This window comes from Myodes glareolus, chromosome 3, assembly GCF_982192425.1.
Source record: "Myodes glareolus chromosome 3, mMyoGla1.1, whole genome shotgun sequence".
Classification (NCBI taxonomy): domain Eukaryota; kingdom Metazoa; phylum Chordata; class Mammalia; order Rodentia; family Cricetidae; genus Myodes; species Myodes glareolus.
In genome coordinates this window covers 54,380,348-54,403,659 of record NC_142028.1, presented here as the reverse complement: position 1 = coordinate 54,403,659, position 23,312 = coordinate 54,380,348, and the positions used below count along the sequence as shown (strand labels likewise).

General features: G+C 41.0%; 1 protein-coding gene across 1 annotated transcript in view; it reads right to left on the bottom strand.

The window, feature by feature from the left end:
• Positions 1-218: 218 nt before the first annotated feature.
• Tafa4 (TAFA chemokine like family member 4) overlaps positions 219-23,312 on the bottom strand; it is a 195,272-nt gene continuing 172,178 nt past the window's right edge. Inside the window, exons 4-5 of the mRNA XM_048438349.3 lie at positions 15,779-15,934; positions 219-364 (exon numbers count right to left, since the gene is read on the bottom strand). Of these exons, the coding sequence (XP_048294306.3) occupies positions 219-364; positions 15,779-15,934 (302 nt within the window). The remainder of the gene's footprint in view (positions 365-15,778; positions 15,935-23,312) is intronic.

Below are 23,312 nucleotides of genomic sequence, written 5' to 3'. Positions count from 1 at the left end.
TTTAGGGGCCCTGCTGAAAGTAAGAGCTCACCCACCAAATCACTGCCCCGACATGCAGCAGTGGCACTGGCAAATGGACTTTTCTGAAAGGCTAACGCCACAATGTAGCACAGCCCTGGCAGGTTTATCAACACAAAACAACGTTGTTCTCTTGCTGGCGAGATCCAGGCACAGCAGGAACCCCCTGAGTTAGCAGCTCCCGCAGCTGTAAATTACAGTTACCTTTTGTTCGTACTTGCCTTAGTGGTTTTGACTTTATTGCCACTGCTACAGGACCAACCCGAGGAGTCCGGAAGTACACGGCAGTCCTCTCCTTCCAAGCAAGGATCCATGTGGCACCACCACTTCTCAATCACAATGGAAGCTGGAAAACAAAGGTGGCATTGTATTTGTGACATGCTTTCTTCCTCCACGTGTGGGTGGCAAAGCGGAACACAGATTAGCACACTCACGCAAACGCGGCTCTGGGGCCATTGCATAAGTGCGTTTCAAGAATTCAGTTGGACCTCCACGTACTCTGGAAAATGCAGTTTTGGAGTTGGCTGCCAATAGAATTGAGCCGATGCTTTGTGGGCACCTGTCCTGATTTGAATCTCAATGTGTTCCTTTCTCCATTGTTTTATGGCCTTAGACTTATCACATAATTTCTCTTAGCCTCAGTTTCTCCAAAGAGGCAGACATAAATAAGATAAAATAAATTAAAAACATTTGCCCAAAGATGCCAAAGGATATAGTGACTTCATGAGAAACCTTGAGCCAGTCCTTTGTTCCAGGAAAGGCTAGATACTGTAACAGACAATCTCTTTGGTTGCAAGCTCCAGTGGCAGGCGGGTGCTGTTCAGTGTTATTCATGGCTATGAACACGAAAACTTAAACACTTCATGCTGCACGGTGATCATCCCTGTTGGCCACTGCAGCAACTAGCTGAATGGTGAGTCACAATTTGTCATGTAGTGAAAGTCAGCTACAGTGACAGGACCCAGCCTTGCCCCACAGTCCATGTGTGATTATTCTGGGATGTTGATCTCACCTGTGAACATCTCCTCCTGCCATCTGCACACACAGAGAAGTCTGCCAATAAAACTGTGTTTTATGTTCATAAAACAGAAAATAAATAGCACAGTAGATTCTGGAATTGAACACCAACAGAAGTAGGGGCATCTCTGTTCTACAAGATGGTTCACAGGGTGGCTGAATTGCAGGGGTGAATTCAGCCCATTAGCTGGTACAGAACTAAGCTGGGGTTGAGCCTTTGGTGAGTCAAGAAAGACTGACCTGTTTTCTTTTGGAAACAGCAATATTTACATAGAAAACATCTCCAAGTGAATGTTGCAATTCTCCCCCTTGGGATGATACTTGTTTTCCACAGTTTCTGAGCTGCAGAGATGCGAGGCCCATAAATTACTTTTGTGTTTTTAAATAAGGACTTTAATGAATGGCAACAGGGTAAACATGACAGTTTGCTATGTGTGAACAGTATGACTACCAGAATCAAATAAATTAACTCATCCATAGTTACTCATCATTGATCGTTAATCCCCAAATCCTGTGCACCTTATAACTTAAGATCTACACCCTTTGATCAACATCATTTCATTTCCCATCCTACCAAACCCTCCAGCTCTGAAAACGACAATTCTTCTCGGTACTAACAGGAATTATACTTTCTGAAAAATTATATATACATGAGATCATGGGAACTTTAACCCTTTGGTTCTTAGCTTATTCCTTTAGCATAAAGCCCCCCGGGTTCATGCACATTTTCACAGATATCAGGATCTCTTTGTGTGAACAAATACTGGTCTACTGTGAGCATAGCCCACATTTTCCTTCTCTCCCCAGCAGTAAAGTTACTGGGTTGTTCTCACCTAGCTACATCAGTAAAAAATGGTAGTACAGATGCCTTAGAGGTAGTGAGTTCAAGGATGGGAATGTGGCTTAAAGCATCTGCTTACTGGTATAACACTCTGGGTTGGAGCTCCAGCACCACACAAAAAGGAAGGGCTGATTTTATGTCCTGTATATTTTTTCTAACAGGAGGATTACTGCATACGTAATCTTATTTTCTGAGGAACTTCTATATTGCTTTCCAGGGTGTCTGTACCAATTCACTTTCCTGTCAACAATACATGAGTGTTCCCTTTTCTCTGTGTCCTCAAATCTCCCTGTGGTTTAGATAACAGTCATTCTAATGAAAGCGAAGTAACAGTGAACATTCTAATGAAACATTCTAATTTCATTCTAATGAAAGCGAAGTAAAGTAGAACACTGCTTTGGATGCTTGATATCTCTGTCTTCTCTGAGAAGATAGATATCAGGTCCTTTGCTGACTGGTTTTGGTTTGGGGATTTCAAGTTCTTCAAGCCCTTTATGGTTGGATGTGAACCCCTTACAGAAATGTGATTCATGGGGCTGGTGAGGCTCCTCAGTTAAAGCGCACATACTCTTCTTCCAGAGGACTACTGTTCAGTTCCCATCTGCCACGTAGGGCAGCTCACAACTACATGTAACTCCAGTTCCAGGAGGTTGATGACTCTTCCTAGCCTCCAGGGGCACCTGTGCTAACGTGCACACATACATATGGGGGCCAGGGTGCTGGAGATCTTAGAAAAAGAGAAATATGTTCTGAAACAAGTTCTCACCTTCTCTGAGCTGCCCTTTCCTTTTGTTCTTTGTTGCCTTTAAGGAGTTTGGGGTTGACGGGTGTCCACTTGTTTGGATTACTTTTGTTGCCTGTATGTTTAGTATCCATACCTAAAAGCCCATTGCTAGTGTCTAGGGTTTCCTGCATTCACTTCTCAGCTTCGCAGTTCCTGGTGTCGTGGTAGTCTGTGGTACTCTGTGAGTTATTCTTGTGTATGGAATAAGCCATCTTTTACTTGCAGCCAGCCACTTTTGACACAATCTGCAGTGAGTATATCCAGCGCCTTGATCACATGTATGTCAGTTTATCCTGGGCTTTTCACCGTGTTCCATTGTTCTGTTGGTCTGCCTTGACAGCCTACCGATGCTGTCATATGATTACTGTAGTTCTGAGTACACGGATTAGGATGTGTGACGTCTCTAGCCTTCCCTTCTTCTTACAAACTCTCGATCCAGTTGTGCTCTTTGTGACTTCACATAACTTTTAAGGCTTTTTCCATTTCTGTGAAAATGCTACTTAGTTTTTGATAGGAATCTGCAGGTCATTTGGGACACTTAGCAACAATATTCACTTTTATGTTGTGTGATTTCCTTCTGCAGCATCAGAGAGCTTTCACTGCACGAATCTTTTGCCTCCCTGGTTAAATTCTTTTTTTTCTAAGCATTTTGTTTTTATCACATGATCATAAACAGGATCTTTTCAAAATTCTTTATTACTCTGTGAAAATGCAAGTTATTTTTATACAATTCACTTTTTTATTTTTCTATCTGCCAACTTTACTGAATTCAATATCAACTGTTTTTCATACTATTACAAAGAAGTGAAGCAGAAACAACGTTACAAACACATTTTGTAAAGCCAGTGTTAGCCCCTGATCAATGTCAGGTCAGACATCTATAAGAAAAGAAAATTACAGGCCAACATATTTTAAAAAAATGAATGCAAAAAACCCTCAAAAATACTTCTTAAGCCAAATTCCTCTCGTTTATTCTCCAAACAGACTTTATACTAAAATATAAACTGAGGAGAAAATACATTAGCATTCTGTTTCCTAGGTAACCAGGTGGATGTCTCTAGACACACCCACATCTACCTATGCCTGCTCTGTCACATCTTCCTGGTCTGTATGCTAGCTCTGTCACGTAGGCTTGAATTACCATCTCTATTCAGGCATCCTCCAAATTACAGAGAAGGAGCAAAACAACATCCTGACCCTTTGTTAGAGTAGCGACACCCTGTTGGAAGGCTACATGACCACTTCAGGTGTGAGCTATAGCTTGAGAGCCTGGCTGCCATGCCGTGTAGAAATAGGGTTCTCCAGTTTTCATGGGTCTATATCAGAGCCTCTGCATGTGTATTCTAGCTATTAGTGTAGTATTTTTATGGGACTCCTGACTGTGAGGAAAAGTGGGAGTCTGACTCTTGTGCCTGCTCTTAGAACTCTTGTCTTCCTGTTGGACTGTCATGTCCAACCTCGAGATGATAGTTTTTGCTTCATCTTATTTTATTTTGTCATGTTTGGTTGTTGTCTCTTAGAAACCTGTTCTTTTCTAATGAGAGACAGGAAGGTAGTGAGTCCAGAGAAGAGGGGGAGGAACAGGGAGGAGTAGGAGAAGAAACTATAATCAGGATATACCATATGCAAAAAGAATCTTCAGTAAAAAGGAAAAAGTGGGAAAAGATAAATGTCTCAACATAGACAGTAGTTCAGTGAATGTGTACTACAGTGACCAAATCAAGGTCCTTCATATTCTACGCCGTTTTCATTACTTGGGCCTTGACGCCTTCAAACTCTTCTGCTATGGTAAAATGTTATTGTTGATCAGTAAGAACTGAGTTGGCATGACATATCATCAGGTAAAGTGCTTTCTACATGAGGCAGGCAACTTGAGTTCAATCCCTGGATGATGGAAAGAAAAAGCAGAGATTCTTAAAAATTGTCCTCTGACATCCATGAGCCTGCCTGAATTCATACATAATAATAAAATAAATTTAGATTATTGAGTAATATGTAGAGTCTTACTATACTCATAGTGTCAACCAGTTTTTTTTTATTGTATCCTGAACACTTTGATCTGGTCCCAAATGGATATCAAGATAAATAATATACAGTTGTTATCCCTCTATTTAAATCACCATCTAAAAGACTGGAAAAATTATATAAATGTTAATGAAGCATAGTTATATTTACACAGAGTTAGAACTGAATAATGTCGGATTTCCCTCTGTATGCTGTGAATACCACTGGTTAATAAAGGACTGCTTTGGACCTATAGCAGGGCAGAACTTAGCTAGGCAGGGAAAACTAAGCTGAATGCTGGGAGAAGGAAGGCAGAGAGTAAAAGAGAAGCCAGGTAGCCCTGCCAGAGACAGATGCCAGAACTTTACCTGGTAAGCCACAGCCTCATGACAATACACAGATTACTAGAAATAGGTCAAATTAAGATATGAGAGTTAGCCAATAAGAAGCTAAAGCTAATGGGCCAAGCAGTGATTTAAATAACACAGTTTCTGTGTGGTTATTTCAGGAGTCTGGGTGACTGGGAAATGAACTAGCGACTCCTTACAACAACTGAAGTGAAAGGACTTTTTAATCTTTAAAATGTTTTCTTAAACAATAGCCTTGCTCAAAAGTGGAATCAGAGCTCCATGGAACACCTAGAAGAAGCTACATCACGCAGTTCCTGATGTGACCAAGGGACAACACAAGGGGCAACGGGTCAGTGGCCCACCTGGAAGCCAGAAGACCCAGGTGGCCTCGGCAAGACTGCTGGGGGAGCACTGAGCATCTGGTTGAAGAGTGTGTTTGGGGCAAACCTTCTAGGTGCTCTCAAGGGCTTTCTGAGACCTGATTCTCTAAGCAGATGAGAACAGTGACGAGCATCTGCACTGGCAGTGAATGTGATGGGACTGGGAGATCCATAGCTTATGGGGAAATAACTGGGTGGTGAGGCAAGGAACAGAAAAGCTTAGAGCAGGACGAACTCTTTATAAAAAAAAAGTGTGAACTGGGTATGAATGAAGAGAAAAACGAGGAAATCAATTTCCTGCAGAGAAATGCCGGAAACTTATTCAAACTGAGGGGACACAAGACACTTCTGATGTCATATCTGGAAAGGAACTTGAGTAGGAAAATACTGAGGCTCATATCACAGAAAAGGTATGCTCACGTGTTACTAGAGAAAGGTTAAAATACTACAGCCATTCCTGTACCTCTGGTTTTAATGTGTGGATTGGTGGGATTACTCTGATATTTCCATATACACATACATCATGAATCAATCAAGTTCATCTACCCTACTTCTTATTTTGCTCTGAACCCATCTCCCAGCATTCTTTCCAGTCCATAGTAATCCCTCTTTTATTTAAAGTCTAATTTTCTTTTTGTATTTTATTATCAACACATGGGAGAGAACTTGTAGTGTTTCTCTGATTATCTAGGTGACTTATTTTTTCTTAACACAACCTCCAGTTCGATCCATTGCCCTGCAAATAGGATACCACGATTCTCTGGTTAGGAATCTATTGTATGATCTTCATGTGTTGATTGGCATACAGGCCAATTCTATACCTTAGCAACTATGAAAAATGGCTATACCAGGAACACACAGAATTCTCTTTAGTGCACCGATTTTCTTTCTTTTGCATGCTATACCCAGGATTAGGATGTGAGGACTAAAAGAGAGATCTATTTTAGCTAGTTTAGAAACTTCAGTGATATTTGCTATAGTAGCTCTGCTAATATGCATTCCACTGTACCACAGTTTTGTTTTATATACACATCTTAACCAACATCTATTTTTTAAAATTTTTAGATGATGCACGTTCTGCAATAGTATCTCCTTACAATTCGGATTTTCATTTTCCCAATAGCTTAGTGCTGAACATATTTTCGTGTATTTGTTGGTCATCTGTTTTCTTCACTGAGTACTGTATATTCAAACCATTTAACATGTTTTAATTTGGCTGCTGCTTCTTGAGGACCTTCTTATTTAGTTCTTCACAGATTCTGTATATTCGCCCAATCAGGCGTATAGCTGGCATTGGTTCCCTGACGTTCTGTATGCTGTCTCCACTCTGTTGATAGTTCGCTTTGCCACTGTTAGTTTTTGTCTTTATTTCCTGTGCTTTGAGAATATTATCCAGAAAACCACGGCCTGAACCAATGTCCTCAAGTGTTGCCTCTGTGTTTCTTTCAGTGGTTTCTAAAATTTGGGTGTTAAAATAAATTCTTTGATCAGTTAGAATTGACCTTTTAAAATACAAATTTATTATTATGTGTATGATGGAGGGTGTGCTTTGGCATGTGTATGATTTCAGAGGCCAACTTTGTGGCCTTGGTTCTCTCCTTCCCCCTTTATATGGGCCCCAGAGATTGAACTGAGCATTAGGTTTGTGTGACAAATCTCCTTATACAGAGACATCTCATTGGAACTGAGTTGTTTGTTTGTTCTAATAGAAAAAAAATAATAAAAGTGTTGCATTTGAATATCCTGCATGTATATATCTAATACATTATTCTAATTTTTAAAAATATGTGTTTTAAAGGTTTAGATAAAAGAAAATACAATATCAAGTTTTATAAATTTTTTAAACCAGCTTTCCTTTGTTTGCTAAAAAAGTGTTGCTTGTTAAAATAACAAGCTACTCTTGAGTTTTAAACTGCCACATTCGCAAAAACAAAATCCTGTTTATATCTAACACACAGTAAGGGGCCGTAGTGACAGATTATCTCAATGGAGTTTCTCGATGAAAGGCCTAACAGCAAATGTTCCTGAAGAGAGGAAAGAGAAAAGGGCAACTGTAGAAACGGAAGCAGCAGTTTTGGATGCCCGTCCACACTGAGGATTGCCTATGATTTCTGCAGCAAAGGTGAGAACTGGCTGGGCAGTGGTAGTGCACACCTTTAATCCCAGCACTTGAGAAACAGAGGCAGGCGAATCTCTGTGAGTTCGAGGTCAGCCTGGTCTACAGAGCTAGTTCTGGGACAGGCTCCAAAACTACAGAGAAACCCTGTCTCAAAAAACAAACAAACAAACGAACAAAAAAAAAAAAGTTGAGAACTGACTGAGGTCAGAAGGAAATAAGCATGGAGAAAGAAGAGCCACTCAAACAGTTGGAGCCTTGCTCTGAACTGAAGAAAGACCCAGGAGTTGGAGTCTATTAAAACAACTGTCAATGACATCTGCCCACTTTCCTGGGCCATTTCTACACAGGAGAATGCCTTCTGGGAGGTATGTCTGCCACTCCTGCTAGAGAACATCACAATCTACTCTAAACAAGAAAATGTCCTGTTATGTCTATTTTCAAAGTAAAATTCTTTCAAAAGCCTCAGTCATGCCCTCCTGGCTAAGGAAAACACATAATACATGTCCTCATCTTCAAGTTGTAATGAATGACCGGTTCTAACAGAAAGGAAAAATCGTGACAGTGGCGCCCCCTGGTTTCTGATGGTTTTTCTAGGGCTCAGTGTCAAGTGACTAGCAATTTCGCTTTGACACAAAGAAGGGACTGCCTTCTCAAGAGCTGGTCTCTCATTTGTTGACTTAGTTTAGTTATGTTTACAGAATTAAGGTCATTATGTTCGCTTGGCTGTTGAAATAATGTTTTATGCATTCATTAAGAATTTTATACCACATACTTTAATCAAGTTCATCCACCTCTGTCCAGACCCCACATTCCTACAGGACTAACTTCATATTCATAATCTATCTCTCTCTCTTTCTCTCTCTCCCCCCCCCCCCAACATGTTCAGTTTATGTTGTCAAAATACTCTGGGCACAAGACTTGCCCTGGAGTGTGGTAAATACACCAAGTGTCAAACCATTAATGAAAACTGACTTTCTCTCAACAGCCACCAAGTGCCAATGACCCCTCAGCTGGGCTCAGACATCAAACCTGCCTCCATTCCTCTATGTTAAAATTTTGTTTGCCTTGCGTTTGTGTAACTCTTGGTATTTTTGTTTTTAATGATTTGAGTGATTCCTCCTTGCCAAACACAATCTCACAAATACATGTGAGACATTGGAGACTTCAAAGTCAGGGTTTCTCAACCTTGCCATTTACGACCCGGTAATTCTTTCCCTGTACAGTCTCCTGCTCCGTGCACTGTGAACTGTTTGGCAACAGCTGTGCATCTGTAGCCTCTACATAACAGGTACCATAACAGGGACCAATAAACGCTTTCCCAGTTTGCTCAGTGCCCCACAGTGGGCACAAAATCCATGTTTCTCAGTCATAGATATTTAATACTTTGTAGGCAAAATAAAAACAAATGGGGGACTTTTGGTTGGTGGAAGGAATCCTAATCCACAGTAAAGGACAGCAACTCTAGCCGATGTCTTCCTACCTGCCCCTATTATAGACAACGCAGCCCTTCTGAAATGTGTATGCACTCACTTGCTCTCACGCACAGAAACACAAATTCAGGGCTCACCATTTAGCCTGTGCTGAGGAGGGGGCCTATTGAATGTGGGGACCACACCTGCCCTTTCAGCAGTCCCAAGGAGCTCTATAGGAACTTGGTCCACAGCAATTCTTCTTTTCTGGCACACAATCTGCTTCCTCCACTTTCCTAAAATGTGAACTCCCAGAAGCAGTGAGATCCCACTTCAATTTCCAGGGCTCTGTGTTCCTCCCGTCTCCAGAGGAACATGTTTGCCCAGTCACTCACTTACTCTTATGCCACCGCTTTCTCTTCTCCTCCTTTGTCAGCTCCCACCTAGGCAGTTAAGACCCACGGCTTCTCATGGGGTCCTCAGGTGGCCTTCTCTGTTTGCCATAGAATTCTACATTTATGCGAGCTTATCTGTCCCTCTTTCCTTGTATACTATGGGCTTCTTGGAAGTGGTACTAGAGTCCACTATTACCCAATCCCCAGCATGTAGGGTCAGGCCAACATCAAGTGGTATGGGAGAATTGTCTGTATTCTGTCAATCATGTTTTAAATAAATGCTGATTGGCCAGGCGGGAAAACCAGACAGGAAGTAGAAATGATGTAATGAGAACAGGAGAATTCTGGGAAGGAGGAAGCTGATTCCTCCCACTTCTGCCCAGATCACCGAAGCAGCAGGATGTGATCTGCCCCACTGAAAAAGGTACTGAGCCACATGGCTAACATAGATCATATATCATAGATTAATGGGTTAATACAAGCTACAAGAGCTAATAAGTAGCCTAACATAATGGGCCAATCAGCTTTATAACTTACAGAGTCTTCTGTGTGATTTTCTTTGGGGCTAAACAGCTGTGGGAACCAGGTAAGACAGAAAACCCCAACAAGCCTGGCCCTTCATGTTACAATCAAGGAGCTCAATTAAATCTTGATAAATGATCCAAGAGACTCAAGATGTACATCTTGCCAACCCCCAAGATACTCATGCGAAGTAAGTTTCACTGCCATTGTCCTGGCTGCCCCTGACAGAAACTCAATGGCAAGGAGAATAAACCCAACCGAAACACTAAACCCAGTGAGAACACATCATAAAGAGAGATCCTGTCTCACCACACGGCCTCCATTGCCATGAAACTCTCTGTTTCAAATAGTACACTCTTCCATAACTAAACCAGTCCTCACAAGTGAGAAAGGCAGAAAAATATTATCAAAATACTTTAAAATACCTTCAAAAGTAACTGTCTTTTATCCCAAGGCTTTTGTCTTATTAATCTGCTTTAAATCCAATATTTACAAAGCATTCGTTTTGACAAAATAAATTAAGGTTTCTTGTGGTACATATTTATCTCGTGTTATCATAAGGCCAATCAGCATTACCGCTATAGGGCTGTGTTTTGATAAATGTACAGATCATTGCCCCCATCAGAGAATGGCCTTGTATATGACAGTACAGGATTTTAAATTAAGAGCTCTTACCCACAGAACAACTGTCTATTTCAGGACACCAAGAACCACGGCTCAAAATTATCCCCTTCCTCCTTCAATATCCCCAATGTGTGCTGAAGATGAATTTAAATAATTCTGAGTTAATTGTAATTTTAAAACTGGGGTGACTGGATAAAAATATCTGAGTTTTGTATTTAACTAATGAAGTCTAAGCTTTTACAGAAAAGCAATGAAAGTGCCAGATAAGTATCTGTGGTGTGGATTAACAATAATGCAGAAGAATATTCCAATTTCTATGTCAACATTAATTAGTGCCCTGCTCCAACATCTCCGTGCCTTTGTTTTAATTTAAATGTAAATTCTAGTGAATTTTATGTTTTATATCCTCTCTATTCTTATTTACAAATAAGATAAGAGGGACGTATCAGCAAAGAATGGGTCTAACCACACGCCAATTAACATGATACTGCATAATTATTATGGGATAAAGATTAAGCAAGTAAAGCTAAAAAAAAGCCCTAATGAAAACATTCAGATAAGGAATAGATGGCTGGGTAGAAAGGAAACAGGTGCACATCCTAACTAAAGCTTAAAATGCTTGTGCTCTCTCAGTGACTTCAAGCTAATAAACATTCCTTGATCATGGCTGTTTACTAAAGAAAGCTAGGTATGGGGGAAGAGAACAAGAAGGCACAGTCAGTTCTCTTTGGGATACTGATTGGTAGTCTCTGGCCATAAATGTTATATTGAAGTTACATATTACATAAATCAAATGGTGTCCTACCTAATATGAAGCTTTATGCCAGACTTGCCCATTTCAATTCATACTAGTCACATGTGGATCACCATTTCTCTTGAGAGAGAGAGATCATTTGTATCAACACAGAAAGTCCTGCCTAAGAGAACTGCATAGACAACCATCAAGTACCAAATAAATGATTGTCAGTCATCACTTACTGATCCTAAATGCTTGAAAGATCAGCCATGTAGTTGATCTATGAATGTGTTTGATTTACTATAGACACAGTCAAAACACCCATCGATGGAGGAATAGGTTAGTTGCAGCCAATCCCTTCAATAGAATTCTGTGGAGTCGATTAAAAAAAAAATTAGATCAACACACATACCTATGATCCAATACTGATAGAAGAAATAAGGTGGATATAAGAAACCATACAAACCATACATTGATAATTGCAATCTATACCCTATCTCTAAAATGTATACACCAAAAATATACTAAATATTATAGCTATTCCCAGGGTGAAAGACAAAAATGGGGTTTGGGTTTTTTATTATTTTTACAGATGAGGAGAGATCTAGAGTATTCACATTCTTTCTTTGCGGGGGAGACTTGGGGTGTTTATATATTTTCTTCACTAAGATGAAGGTGGCTACAGAAATCATCATCATGTCAGTAGTTTGCGGGTACCACTGCAAGTGCTGACTACTGCAAAATACTACATGTAAAACTTTTTCTCCAAAGATGCTAGGCTAGACAGGATATAAAAATAGCCCACATTATGATTCATCACTTCCTTAGAAGAGGTTTCAAGCTCACAGAGAAAAAGGTAGCTGTTACCTTCAACGATTAGTTAGGATGAGTCAGTTCTCTGTCAGGCTAAAACTAGTCCATGGCCAGCCTGTGCCGGAATGTAAAAAGACTGCTTGCAGACTATCAGGAGGGTGTGCGCACAGCAGGGTGTGCACACAGCAGGGTATGCACACAGCAGGGTTTTGCAGAAAAATGGTATGGAAAGAAACAAAATGATAAAGGAGATTTGAAAGTATAGAGGCATTCAGTAAGCCACATGTATGTCCTGGAGCAGAGGTGGGTGGAAAGCAACATACTCTGGGGTAGCCGAGGCAGAGGAAGTGAGAGTGGAAATGGAGAAGCAGTAAGAGCTTGGAAATGTTCTTGAGCGTGGAACAGAATCTGAAGCTCATCTTACACACTGGTTGCCTACGTGTGGTTTAGCACGGGAGTAACAGGTCCAGTCTGTTTTTACAGATCATTCTAGATGTGGGATGGAAACCAGAAGGCAAGGACTCATGAAAGCAAAATGTATGTTGGCCTCTGAAGTAAGGAATTAGCAGGGATGGGGATGGGGAGAAGTGAGCTGATATGAGAGACAGAAGGAGTCATAACACATAGGACTTGGAATAGTAGATGGAAAAAATTAATAGTCCCTGTGGTCCTGGCTGAGGACAGAATAACTTTTGGAGTTTAAGTATCATTTTTAATATTTTTGTTCATGCTTTAAAAATGTCATATTGATCTTATTCACCAACACTCCTCGCTCTCACTTATTCTTGGTCCATACCCAACCTTCTTATTTCTCCCAACTGTTTGTACTCTTGTCGCTGTTTTTTAAAGTTCACTGGTTTCTGATTGTATGACCCATACAGTCACCATTTTGAGGTCATCTGCTGGAACATGGTAGACCAGGGACACTCTTCTTCCAACCACTGACGCTCCCTCCCCCAGAAGCCATCAAATGTAACTAGAGGTTTCTCTCCCACCCGCCAGTTCACAAATAACCACTCAGAGGCTTACTATTAATTACAAACTGACCAATATCTCAGGCTTTTTACTGGCTAGCTCTCCATATAAATTAACCCATTTCTAATAGTCTGCATAGTGCCACACGCCCTGTGGCTTACCAGTAATGCTCTGGCATCTTACGCCTTCGGTGACTACTGGCATCTCTCCTGACTCTGCCTTCCTTCTCCCTCTATTTCTCCTTGGATATCCCACCTAGCTATATTCTGCCCTGACATAGGCCAACACAGCTTCCATATTAACCACGAGTAATAAGATATATTCACAGCACACAGGGGGATATTCTACATCAATCAACTGTTAAACGTTCTTCCTCAGGTAGAGGTGGGGGTTCCTGAGTCCCTCCTGAGTCCTTGCCAGAATGCTGACTGACTTGATCTTATGGGTTTGAGTGCAGCTGTCCTGTTACATCCAGAGGACACTCTTTGACTCCTGCCCTCCCTGATCTCTGGCTCTTACAACCTTTCCATCCCCTCCTTTGTGATGTCACTGAGTCTTGGGGTTTGAGGAGGGTTGATATAAATGTTCCACTGGTGGCGCACTCCCCAGACACGCAAAGTGCAGTGACTGAGTGTCCCTGTTAAATGTCTACTCGGAAGTGTCAGGTAGTTTTGTTTTGTTTTTTAAATGTTAAAGCTCCTTAGCCCTTTTATAGGTCTATCATCCTTTGCCAACAATTCACAGAGCTCTGAAGAGGAAAAGGTTTCTGTAGATGATAGTGAAAGCTCCTTGCCTTGGCATAAAGTTGTTCACCTTGCCATATGAAGTATTAAATGAAGATTTACATATTTCACTGCAGAAATTGTAGTATGTATGGTTTTCACATGTAGATTAAAGCGTGTCTGTTAGGTAATAGATGGTGTGGTAGTTTGAAGACTATTGGACCCCATAAACTAATAGGGAGTGGCATTAGCAGGAGGTTTGGCTTTGTTGGCGTAGATATGGTCTTGTTGGAGGAAGTGTGCCACTGAGGGATGGACTTTGAGGTCTCCTATATGCTCAAGCCATGCCCAATGCCTCAGTATACTTCCTGTTGCCTTAAGATCAAGACGTAAAATTCTCAGTTCGTTCTCCCATACCATATCTGCCTGCAGACCACCATGTCACACCACAATAATAAACTAAAGCTCTGAACTGTAAGCCACTCAATTAAATGTTTTCCTTTATAAGAGCTGCCATGGTCATGGTGTCTCCTAACTAAGACAGATAGGGTTTGCACCATGTTAACCTTATAAAGCCTGAATTCAGCAATACAATCGACCCCAAGGCTTCTGATAAGGAATGACAGAGAGAAAAGTTTCCCTTTGCACTTTCCCCTTGAAAGGTAGTTGAGAGGTTCATTGTAAAACTTAACCACCCAGTGCATAAATGTGGGTGTGGCTCTGTGTTTGGGGGAGTGGAGTCAGTTATTATCACTGACTGTGCAATAAGATGCAGCATAAAGAATCTGGTTGTTTGTGTCTTTGCTGCTGATCTTTCAAAAGGTATCTCGAAAACTGAGCTTGTGATGCCAGATTCATGAAGCCTCCAGACAACTGCAGATCAAGCTGTCTTCCCGTGAGAACAGAAATGTGCTTCCAACAAGGTGTCCGCTATAAGAGCCATGGGACTTAGAATCAATCCCAGGCCTCCATACACAACCATCAGTGGTCATTCATTTTATGCATATTCTCTCTCACACACAAGCTATTGGTATAATACTCTGCTAGGGGACTTGGAGACTGCCAATGAATAATACATAATCCCAAACTATTGTCAGGAAAGCTGCTCCAAAGATGTTTTATAAATGTGTGCTAACACAATAAAGTACATTGTGCAAAGGTGGCTCCATGGTTAAAAGCACTTGCTGACCTTGCAGAGGACCCAGGGTCAGTTCCCATCACCCACATAAAGCTTGAATTGTGGGGGTTCTGACACCCTCTTCTGGCCTCTACTGCCACTGCATACACATAGTGCACATGCATACATGCCAGCAAAACATTCATACACATAAAATTTTTTAAAGAATCAATTTTAAAACATGAAAAACTAGAAGTGATGAAAGGATATTAGTAACAAGGTGGACACTGCTGTGCACCACTAAGCAGGAAGTAAAAGGCCACACTACCAGTTCTAAGGATAGTCACCGCTCCATTGTACCTTGATCAAACATCCTCGAACTTAGATGATCACAGATAGAAATTACTTTGTTTGAAGTGTATGTGGACTGAAAACATACAGAATTTTGTCTCCATATAATATAAAATAATCACATAGCATTTACATTGTTTTAGACATTATAGGTTAGATGACTGCAAGATACAAGAGGGTGCACACGGGTGGTAAACACCATCTATCACTTTTAAAAGATGCTCTTGAGCCTCCATGAATATTTGGGTATTTATAGAGAACCCCAGAACCAGTTCCACGAAAACAGTAGGGGACATATATACAAAGTGAGACAGAAGAAAGAAGGGTTTGGTCTAAGTGGCATTTGGAGATAGGTGAGCAAAGTAGATTTAAAGCATGCCTTCCCAACTATCCCATAATGAAACACACATATGCACACACAGAGAGAGAGAGTCCTCTTGAGAGATACTATTAAAGGCTTGCCTTATTTATCAAGAGATTCTTGAAGCTCAGATTTCTGTTAAGTTTTGGACAGATACTTCCCTCAAAGCACCATGGATTTCTACACATTGGTTTTCAGTCCTTTTGAAGTCCTAGAGAAACTGACCAGAAAGGCCCTTACCTTCAACACAAGAAGGCTGCGCTCGAGTTGTGCCGGCCACCTGGCCTGGGAAGCAGGAACATTTGACAGTTTGAGAGCGTTCCTCTATGCGGTTCTTATTGCAGCAGCGGTGCACGGCGACCACCTCACAGGTACCCTGCTTGATGATGTGGTGGCCTGGGAAGTAATGAGAGAACACAGACCAGCTCTTAGAGTGGGACAAGATCAGTAAAAACTTAGAGATGCTTTGACTAACTGTTTCCCCCAGTGATACTACATATCTTGGTAGTGTTTCCATTTGATGACATCTCAAATTAACATAAAATTAATAAGAAAGATGCAGAATACTCCAGAACTCTCGTGGTTATTTTACATTCATGACAGGGCCTGAGAGATGTTGCTGAAATGATTAAGACTGCTGATTGGTTTATTTTTAAAGAAGCAGATCCCGGATTATCCAGACAGACACAATATAATCCCTTGAGCCCTTAAAAGTGGAAAGACTGAAAAGCATGCATGGGCTTAAGGACTGTTGTAAGCTTGCAGACGGAGGAAGCAACGTGGGAATGAATGAGAGACACGAATTCCTCAAATAGCCTGAATGAGGCTGAAGGTGATTCATCTCCACAGCATCCGTAACGAACTGCAGCTCTGTTGATATCGTGATGTTCACATCTCAGACACAAGAGTCTATGGGATAATCAGCCGAACCCAGACTTCTCCTCTCCTGGGATGAGGCGCTGCCTTGATGACAGCTTGTTAGAGCAATAGAAAATAATCTTTCACCCAGATTTACCAGTTTGCTTGCGACCACACCTGATGTATCATTCATGATCTGTCTCACCTGCTTGACATGCGCCATTACAGGCTTCAGGACATCAGTGAATGTCTTCTAATGACATCCTCATACAATTAGTCAAAACATTTTCTGATGTGTGCTGTTGGGCAATATCTATACATGCAGGTTGCCCTAACAATGTCCTCATCTGCCCTGTAAAGTAGCATACCTCACATCCAGCTGTTACACGCCATTCGCTTCCTTTAATCAGAATCTATTCCTCAGACTGACAAATCTTCCTTGACCTTGACATTTTTAAAGAACACATGGCAGTCACTTTACACATTTTTCCTCTTTGATCTTTTTTCAATAAGCCTTCCTCATAGACTCAAGTCATTCGCTTTTAGCCAAGTACCCTGACAGCGACTGACTCCATGTTCTCCTCACACCAGGGGATACATGATGACCTATTATCCCATTCTTACAATGCTAGCTTTAATCACCAGGTTCTTTGTTGTGAAATTCTATTTTCTCTCATTTCTATATCATTATTTTATATATTATTATTTATATATTAATTTAATATAAATTTTGAGAAGAGAAACATTGAAACTATATACATGTATTTTTCAGTCTCCAATCCTCTGATTTTAGAACCATTGATAATTTATACCTGAATCAATCACTAATTTGATGGTTATAAGAATGATTCTCTATTAGTGTTCAAATTGTCCCAGATCTGCACAGGGGGACAGCCTTTGCACAACTGCTGTATTATTTTGACATGGGTCTTATTTTCTTAAACAATTTATTAAGCTTCTGGCCCACAAGAACATTCTAGGCATATCCTGTATTTTCCCAGCTCTCCTCATTCCTCTAGCCTTGATGACTTTTAGGAAATAGTCAGATATAGAAACTATGCCCTTCATACATAGGATTAGTCATTACTCCGATTGATTTTGACTCTATTGGTGTACATATATACACATACACGGCATGCGTTTACACAGACATCATCAAGTACAAGTCAAGTATCACAAGTTCATACTACCCCTCCTATACTGTTCCATTATGAACAGTTAACAAACATGATTTTCACAGTTCATAGACACTGGAATAGATGGATACGAGACTTGTCTTCATCACCAAGAATATGCAGCAGAAACAGTACCCTGGCAGGTCAAAGTTCAGGAAACTTCCATCCCTGGTAATCACATCCCTTACTTGGGGATGACTATGGTATGAGCACCTAAATTCCATTGCCAAGATCCATACATGATGAGCTTGTAAGCAAAGCCATTCTAGTGACCCCTTCCTAAGAAGACACCAGAGCTTATATGTGTGACTATGGTATACCACACAGGACTAAAGATAGCCGTTTTCTCTGCAACATAAAATGCAAATGGAATTGGAGATATTATAGCCCTACCTCCAAACACAACCACACTCAAGGTGAGGGATTCAACACATACACTGGACGAAGGCATCAGCATTCCGGCCGCAACAAGCAGAAAATCCTACTAGATTATTAAATGATCCTAGAGAGGCCATAATGAAGGCAGCTCTATGCTTCATTTAGAAAATGAAAGAAATATGCTTTAATAACTTCTCAGAAAAGTTAACAAGTAATTTGGACCTCCACTAATAATATGGTTGGCTTGGTGCTCTGTTGCTGTTTGGATTACTATGCAAAAACACAAGTGGATTATCTTCTATTCAAACTTAGAATTGTTTCAGGCCTCCCTGAATGATCATTTTGCCTGACTCTAGATTGCCTTTTCTTATATGAGCCAATCCATTGTACTTCCTTGGTTTGAAGACTTATTTTTTGTCTTCTAACCTAAGAGAAAATAGTACAACATTGACACTGCTTATAATCCTTAGGAGTACCCACACTGCAGTATGTCAGAGAAGTGATAACATCTCAGACTTGATTAACTATGGCAGGCACTGTTGGGAGCATTTTACAAATATCCTGTGTGAGCTAATAAAAATGCTGTGAGATAGGAATTATTTTTAGCCCAGTTTTACTTCTTAACAAAATATACAAAAATCGTTTCACCTAAAGGTCACATAAATTCATGACTTGCATTTGAATCTCACCTCTTTACAATCTGTGTAGGATGGGAGAAAATGGTGTTTCTGCCACAACCATTCACACAGCACATGTCAGTATCCTGCTGAAACCTACTTTCCCTCTCAATAATAGTGTTTTTATGGCTCTAGATACACATGGTTTCTGGGAATGTGTGTACTGGTGAGACTGGACCTTAATCTATGGTTAAAAAAAAACAAAAAAAAAAAAACAAACTGTTTCATTCCTCTGCAGTTTCCCAGTGTAGAAGATAAACACTCCAGAGCAAGGGTCAACATGAGAATTGCACACAACATGCACTGCAAGCAAAATCACTAATTACAGTTGTTTGCCCGCCTCATATTAGCACACTACATTGGGCAAGGTCTCCGGAGAAGACAGAAAGTTTTATGGTAAAAATAAAATGCCAAGGTCCCCAAGTGGTGGCAGTGGGCAGCAGACATGAGACCACTAAGAGCCACAAAGGCAGCTGGGTCCCAGGCAGGAATCCGCGTGGCAGTTGAGAAACAGAGACCTATTGGGCACACCATGCAAAGAAAGTGAGTACTTATTTAGTGGGTTATGGAGGGGAAAGGGAAAGCAGGGAAGGGGAGAAGGGAGAGGAGCAGAGAGAGAAACAGAGACAGAGACAGACATAGAGATAGAGATAGATAGAGAAGGGGGAAGGGGAGAAGTGGGGAGAAAGGAGAGAGAGAGAAGCTGCATCTTCTGTACAGAGAGATGAAAAGGAAAGACTTGCAGTCTGGAAGCAGAAGGAAGACCTGTTTGCCTCAGCAGATCGGGGAGGGAGCGGGCAGGGCTTGCCTCTTACAGGGACAGGACAGATTATTTTATTCCCATCTCTTTTTTATAATAAAAAGGTGGGAGGTTAGGCACAACAGGTTAAAGTAATTGGGGCAGTGGATTCTCAAGACTGCTTCCTGCTTATTTGTGGGCATCATCTTGGGGGGAAACCTGAGAAAACTGGGTGCTGATCATATCCTGGAGTAGCTGGTCTCTTCGCTCCTGTCTGGTGTTTGTGGTATGGAAATGTCTGGTGTCTCTAACACCTGTTTAAGGTATTGCCAAAACAGAGGACAAAGTTAAGTTTAGGGGGAAAAAAGTTTTAGGACCAGGGAATTGAGAGGGGTGTATCTGACCTGTTTAAGGTGGATCCTTCAATTCAGCTCCCTGGATCTCACAAGAATTCTTTGGGCTTGTGAAAACATAAGTTTTAGAAATATACATTGTATAAACAGTAGCATATTTATATCAGGATGACTGTGACAGATATTTTTGCATAATGAAGAATATCTTTAAGACTATAAAGGCGGCAGGAGAGAGAAATTTGATAGTGTGCACTTGTCCTCACACCTTTATAACCTGTGTTTGTATTTTACAAAGATTTGTTTGGTGAGGTTGTCATTTTAAACCAACAAAATCTCTCAGCTGTCAAACTGCATGAGAAATATTTGAGAAGGATAAAATTTTACTTGAGTTATTGATTAAAAAACAACAGAGAACTTACTTGGTTGGCACCTAGAGCTACTCCTCAAGATCCTCCATGGTCGCTGAGGGGCATGTTTTTCTTTTGCTGTTTACCGCAGGGCCTGTCAGGCTCCAAAAGATCCTGTGGGCTAAGAAATCTGTAGGAGGACAAGCCTACCTTGACCTGAGCAGCTAGGCTGTCGGTTCCAATGATTCTGTTCACTGTGTGGAAATCTTCAGTTTAGATGAAAGGCAGTTTAGCCCAATGGTCAGTGCTTGCAGTTGAAGAATTGTGGATGGATGTTGTTCTGTGTGCATTAGTCTTCTCTCTTTAGAGGAAGTAGAGCGCTGCTGCTAGGAGCCAACCAGTCTCTTTTTGTTATGAAAAGTCTTTTCATAATTAAATATTTAAATGCCATATTCCCTCGATCTCTGAGCAGTTGAGGGCTGTTTACTGGGTATAGATAAGTTATAGAATCTGCCTGGAGAGTCTGAGCTTGACTCTGCTGGCTCTCAACTTAACAGGTGGTATTTACACTCATAAAAAGAGAGAAAGAACTTAAAAACTGCTTACAATAGAAGGTTAAAGGCAGAACTGACAATAGTAGAGAACAGCTTAATATGTTTTAAATCAGGGTTGGATTAAATACACTGTAGTTTTATAAGCGACTTAAAAGTACATAACAATTTAAAACATGAGACTTATTATTTTATAGTCTAAAATGAAATACAATGAACAGACAATTATAACATTTGACAGTAAACATGGGGTATTTAAGTTACATGTATGCACATACACACACAGAGTGAACATGATTTGGGCAAAGTGGGTGTTCTTGGTGGGCCCTACGAAAGACATGCTACTGCACAAAACACACATGCAACAGAGTCAGTAAGAGGAATTTAGAGACAAAAACATAAGTAAACCAGGGGACCAGGCAGGGTATACCTTAGTAAAGATGTCAGTACTTGGTCACCTGACCTGAATTTCAGATAAGATGGCGGTGAAGTCACCTGACCTCAGTTAAGATGGTGGTAAGGTCACCTGACCTCAGTCAAAATGGCAGCAGTCATGTTGTATGGAGAAGCCACTTTTTATTTCTGAGCCATGGGAGATTTAAACATATAACAAGAGAGACCTAGAGGCATGATCCGCTCTGTTGCCGAGCCACCATGCCACAAACTGCAGCAGGGAGCAAAGGTTGGAACTGAAAACAACTGTCTCATGGATCTGACCAATCTTGTCGGGAGCAGTGGCAGAAACAGTTTGAGAAAAAGCAGAGCTGGCAGGACCCCAGCAGAGCATAGTTTAGTGTTTATACCATAGCTGAAAATGTGAAAACCTGCAAAAACCACCACAGAGCCTATAGAAGAGTGTCCTCTCTCTATAGGTGGGGTGTGAAATAGTGGTGAACACCACAGGGACTAAAGAAGAGCATCCTCTTTCTAATAGGCAAAGTGTTATTTCTTTTAGGCCTTTAGTGGGTTGGCTGAGGCCTGCACACACTGGGAAAGGTGAACTAGATAGACTACAAACTCAAATGCTAACCTCATCCAGAAACAGGCTCATCACCTGGAATAATCCTGAGCCAAGTATCTAAACAGCTCCTGGGGAAGTCGCTCTACCACAGAAAACTATCGCCATGATGTAAGACGACTCTGTGTGATATATGGTGTCGTAAGATGGAGAAAGGCATGAAGGTTGATACAAACTAGTGTCTTTTGTCGTAAATTACCTCCAAAAATGCACAGGACCAATGCCTGATAGGTAACCACACTAGGAAGACTCTATCAAGCAAGCTCACTTCCCACAGAGTGAAGCTTCCTCTTCCAATGAAAGGGGAATATTCTCACCTGAAAATTGCAGCCAATGTTAATAATGTAATAATGAGTGACAGGCTGTCCATAAAATTTCTCTTAGGGGATTGAAGGGTTTGAGCGTGGATCAGGGGAGAGAAAACTAATTCAGAAGTGGGGATTTTTCTGGAGGGACATGGGACAAAAAAAAAAGTAAAGCCCCACCCCCTTGACTCTGCGCATAGAACTATGTCAATTGCTAGACAGTTTCCCTTCATGCTTTGTCTGCGTGGGCAGAGAAATGGGTAGGTAAAGGGATTTTTAGTGCTTTTCGTTTTGCCCATACCGATGTACTATATACAGTGATCTGCCAGACTGTAGAATAGGTGGCTCTTGATGCTCTGTAAGATATCTTATTGAAATGGGGATGCTTGAAACTGTATTGAAATGGGGATGCTTGAAACTGTTAAGTCGTTCTTTTCCACACCTCTGAAAGTGCATTCAAAGGTTTCATATTTTCTTTTCCAACAGGAAGACTTAAAAATATTGACAGGGCTGTAAACTGCAAGAAGCCTTTTCTCTCACTCTCCAGAGTAGTTAATGTGTACAGCACTATTAAAGGGGTTTTGATAATCCTTGCAATAAAAATTGATTGCTTCAGGATTGCTATGGAGGGTGGATTAACTTTATCTGAAGAATAAATAGCTTAAATACATATCAGGATTTTTTTATTATTAAATAGGCCTTTAAGAAAAATTTCAAACAGGAAAAATATTCATTTGTGCCAGTCAAGAAAGGCTCTTCTGTTGTGAAATGGCTAGGCTACAAAGCCCTGTGTACAACAGAAGAACTTCTGGGGGAGCATACTAGAAAGTCAGGACAGAGAGAGGCCGTGGACTGGAAAGGCTTCCTCGTGCTAGTGTTTCCCCAGGATATTTTCCTGTTGAATCCCTTCTCCTGCCCACCACTAGAAAATCTCATGCCCCAGTCATCTCGTCAGAAGATACTGATTTGATGCAGTCCTGGTCGCTGGCTTTTCTCTCCATGGAAGCAGAACAGAGCGGAGAGAGAGTGAATACAAGATTCAGGACATGAAAGCAGAAGCAAGCAGTGGTTCACCAGTGTTTGCTGCAGAGCCATGGCCAGCATTCCAATGCAGTTCCCTTAGTCTTAAATTGTTTCCCCTTCCCCATCCCAAAGTGAAGTGTTTGTTCCAGAAAGGAAAGATGACAGCACAGAAGTAAAGACTCTAGTAGTCATTAGCTGGGTCTGCTCAATACTTAGGGAGACAAATATCTCTGCTAGCCCTTCAGGGCAGAGAAATAAAAAAGGAAGTGACAAAAAAAAAAAAAAAAAAAAAAAAAGGAAGTGACTTCATGTGGTAGTAACAAATGGAAATACCTTACAAACGGTGGGGA